At 37.0% G+C, this 3,951-nt stretch overlaps 1 protein-coding gene across 2 annotated transcripts; it reads left to right on the plus strand.

Annotated features, from left to right (window-relative positions):
* The first annotated feature begins 1,998 nt into the window (after positions 1–1,998).
* On the plus strand, positions 1,999–3,610 carry LOC129767255 (uncharacterized). Of its 2 annotated transcripts, none has more exons than XM_055767955.1 (3): positions 1,999–2,102; positions 2,169–2,309; positions 2,501–3,610. In XM_055767955.1, exons 2-3 carry the CDS (start codon positions 2,298–2,300, stop codon positions 3,224–3,226), a joined length of 738 nt encoding a protein of 245 aa, XP_055623930.1. In that variant the 5' UTR covers positions 1,999–2,102; positions 2,169–2,297; the 3' UTR covers positions 3,227–3,610. The 2 variants fall into 2 exon arrangements, with proteins under 2 accessions (XP_055623930.1, XP_055623929.1); XM_055767954.1 differs by having other exon boundaries at positions 2,005–2,102; positions 2,169–2,440.
* Positions 3,611–3,951: the final 341 nt, after the last annotated feature.

Consider the following 3,951-nt stretch of genomic DNA (forward strand, 5'->3'; position numbering starts at 1 on the left):
GATCCGTCATAAGCAGTGATGCCAAGTAATTTCACCTTAGTTCATTTTACATTTTACACTCTCAGGAAAAATTAGTATATATGACGATTTTGTTTTGGTAAATAACGAGTATTTCAATAGGGACACTACAAAAGTAGACCGATAGGGACAGTAAACGACAAATCCGCCTTCTTGACATTTCTCTTCAGTAAGGTTTGCCATTTAATAATGGAAAGATATACGATCAAACAACGAGTCAAGATTATTAAAATTTGCTACCGAAATTCGAAGTCAATAGCCTCAACTTTAAGAGCGCTACACAGTACAAAATGTTCCCGTGCCAGTGAGACAAAGAAGTGCCCGTAGTGTTGAGAGTATTGCTGCCGCTAGCTCATCAAGTGAGGAAGACCCAAATCAGTCTCTCACACGTCGTTCTTAAGCGTTTGACATTTCTGTGAAGTCGTTGTGGTGAATTTTGCGAAAAGATCTTGCCCTACATCCTTACAAGATCAAATAGACGCGAGACGTTGGGCTGAACAACAACATGAAAATGCCAATAGTGCCACAAGCCACACAGCGAATTTAATAATCGATTTGTTATATTATATTGTAAATGGTCCAGTCAATTGGCCGCCTCGGTTATGCGATTTGACGCCGTTAGACTATTTCCTGTGGAGCTACGTCATGTCTATGATCTATGCCAACGAGCCAGTGACGATTGATGAACTTCGTATGAATATCGAACGTGACATTGCAGCAATATCGGCCGATTTATTCTTGAAACCCGTCGAAAATTGGGTTCAGCGTCTGGACTTCTGCAGGCGTACCCGTGGTGGCCATGCAAAAAAAAAGTTCCATACAGAGTGGCATCAAATGTACTTTCACATGGCATTTCATTGGTATCCCAAAACCGTTTTTGTTTTATTTAAACTTTTGTAGTGCTCTTTTTGAAAACCCCGATACTACCAATCTGAGTCATGTGGAGTCAATGAAGCATTTTGCTTGAAAAAAAAGACTATCTTGAACTTTTTTCCCTTCACACTATCTTTCAAAGGTTCTCCGATGAATGAAACAAACGTTTTCGTAACTCGGATTAAGTTTATTTACGTTTTCGTCCGAAGCAGAATTTTATTCGAGAAAATGGTCAGTTTGATTAAAAATGCGTTGTTCAGTGAAAGACTGTCCGAATACGAGTAAAAATACTCGCGTAAGTTTTCATCGTATCGCCTCGGATGCGTTCTTACAGATAATGATTTCATCGTCATTATCTACAGCGTGAACGATGGCATTCCCAGGTAACCAGTAAGCACTAAGAAATGATCTTAAATCAGCACTGTATCCACATATAGAATACTGAATAAATGCTTATTACGCGCTATAAACTAATATAGAGTTGATATAATGCTAAAAAGGCGAAATATAGGGCTCTTCAAATGCTTCAGTTACAGCTTTGAACAAGCATTACTAAAGCTTACTTAGGGCTAACTGAAAACGTAACTTGGTAGTTTTTAATAAGCATCAATAATACTTATATAAGGTTGCATAGAAACGTCAAGTTGTTTCTCAACCGTTTTTTATAGGAAAAAGTCATCGAATCAATCGGGACTCATCAGAAAACAAAAACAAAATCATATGTACATTTCATGGTCCCACACAGATTCATTGCAATCCTTTTTTATGGATGGTATTTATGGTTATTGATATTTACGGCACACTATTTGGAATGAGAAATAATTATATTATATGATTATATGAAAATTACCTTATAAGATTCGAACCGGGATACTTCTGCAACACGCGTGTTTCTCTGTTGCGCCTTTGCCATCTGGACCACTGTTGATATATATAAATGAATTGAAAATTGTCTTATTTCATCAACACCTTAGATATCTGCTCAAAAAGATCATATATGAGCGGGTCTGGAAATAAACAAGACAAACCTATCTTAATTCAATAATAATTAAAAAGGTAAACATTTCCATGTCTGTTTTACATGACGTTGGTTGTTATTGATCACATCACTCGTACGTGTTTGACGTTTCCAAAAAATCATAACAAAATACGAGTTCGGTCTGTTGTCCACTTGTTATCGATTTGGGCTTGTCGTTTTGAAGGATTTGTAGGTGAGTTGATTTTGATTAATTGTAATCATGCTTCGATAATTAAACTCATCGATATTTGAGTTGCAGAAAACATGCCCGAAAACAACTATACCATTGTTCAGACGTCCGAACATAAAGACACATTTTTATCTGAGCTGCCTTCGTTATGGATAATAAAAAACGGATGGAGATCGTATGGGCCGGACGATTTAAATTATGATGATAACGGTAATGATCTGTGCTATTGGCCAAAAAAGCTCGAAAAATCTAAGAAAGAACCCACTATCAAACCGGATCTAAAAGTGTTGCGCGCTTTTCGGTGCAAGATCAAAAGAATCAAATTCTTGAACTATTCTGATGTGAGAAGACATTTATCCTTAAGTGTTAGCAATGATGCAATTTTCTTGTTCTTATTTAAGGCGTTCCGTGAGATGAAGCTAATGGAAATGAATTCCGACACGGAAGAACACGACACAATGACGAAAATGAGAAAAGTCTCAACGGCAGGTGACCCTTTCAAGCATATCCAACAATCAAACCCATGGCCATCTCGAGAATCTGCAGTTTCAATCCAAGGCGTCCAAATTGCTGAAAGTCCATCGTCTGAATCAATAAATGAATCACAAGGCGATCTGGAATGCAACAGTTTATCACAGTTGAAGATGAGCGGAAGTGATAAAAATCGATTCCCAGCATCTGGGCAAAATCCTTCGTTGAATATGTTGAATTCTGATGATGATTTTACCGAAACACCGGATCTACTTAGGTTTATGCAATCTCTACATGAAAAGACCGATAAACACACAAGGATAATTGAGGAATGCAAGCTCGTTGGGAACAGATCTGTTGCGCTTCTGTCTCAGGTCAATGCAAAGCTAGATATTCTTGCCAATCAAGTCAACATTAAACTTGACGCCTTTGGCTCGTATCATTCACATCAAACTGAACCGATGTGCATCGAAACAAGGAATGTTCCGTTGAATCCAATCAAAAGTTTCGAGGAATTTGAATCTGTTGAGAAAAAAGCAAATAATAAACAGTTCAATATTTCGGCTCTATGCATGGGAAGAACCGATAAGTTGGTGAAGGCGGAACTGTTTGTCTGCAGATTGTTGATTATTTTTTCGACAGGGAATTTTTACTGAACTGTTCATGGACCGGTACGAGTAGACGATTAGATAAGAGCAATGATTTAATGAATGCTTCGAAGATTTCGTTAGTTGTATCCGTTAGTGAAATGTCAGAATTTTCTTAAACGTTGTTTGAGAAACGCCCAGCAACGGTTTAGAGAAATCAAAGGTATCAGAGCTCCGGTGGCAAGAAGGAAGCGTAAGCGAAATACAAACCAATCTGTTCTATTTAGCATGGCTGACGAAAAAGAGCATCAAAATAACGAGAACAATGAAGAAGAAGAGCAATTACTGAAGTATGAAGGACCGGATGAAATGGATATTACTCAGAGTGAAACTGTTATTGTCGCAGAATATCTTCTTGAATGATTCCTTATGTCTAATAAATCTACTGAGCCCGTATTATCATGGATATCAAATGCAAAAATCTGTGTTTCTATATATTGATACAATTTATAACAATAAAATTATTCACAATGCATCCCATAGCTTTATATTTTCTTTTTTGATGGCAGAGTATGTAACAATGGTATAAACGCAGTCTCTTCGTATACAACTACTGCAGCTAACTTACACACTATTTGATCTATTTTATACTGTTTGACGTTACGAAACATGTAATTATTTGATGATTTGAATGTTAGCAGTTATGCGTGCCAGTGATAGATTGAGGGAAAGCAAATAAAAAGTCGTATCTTCTATACGGTTAAACTTGGAATGGATTTTATTAGATAATTATT

This window comes from Toxorhynchites rutilus, chromosome 2 (assembly GCF_029784135.1).
Source record: "Toxorhynchites rutilus septentrionalis strain SRP chromosome 2, ASM2978413v1, whole genome shotgun sequence".
Taxonomy (NCBI): Eukaryota; Metazoa; Arthropoda; class Insecta; order Diptera; family Culicidae; genus Toxorhynchites; species Toxorhynchites rutilus.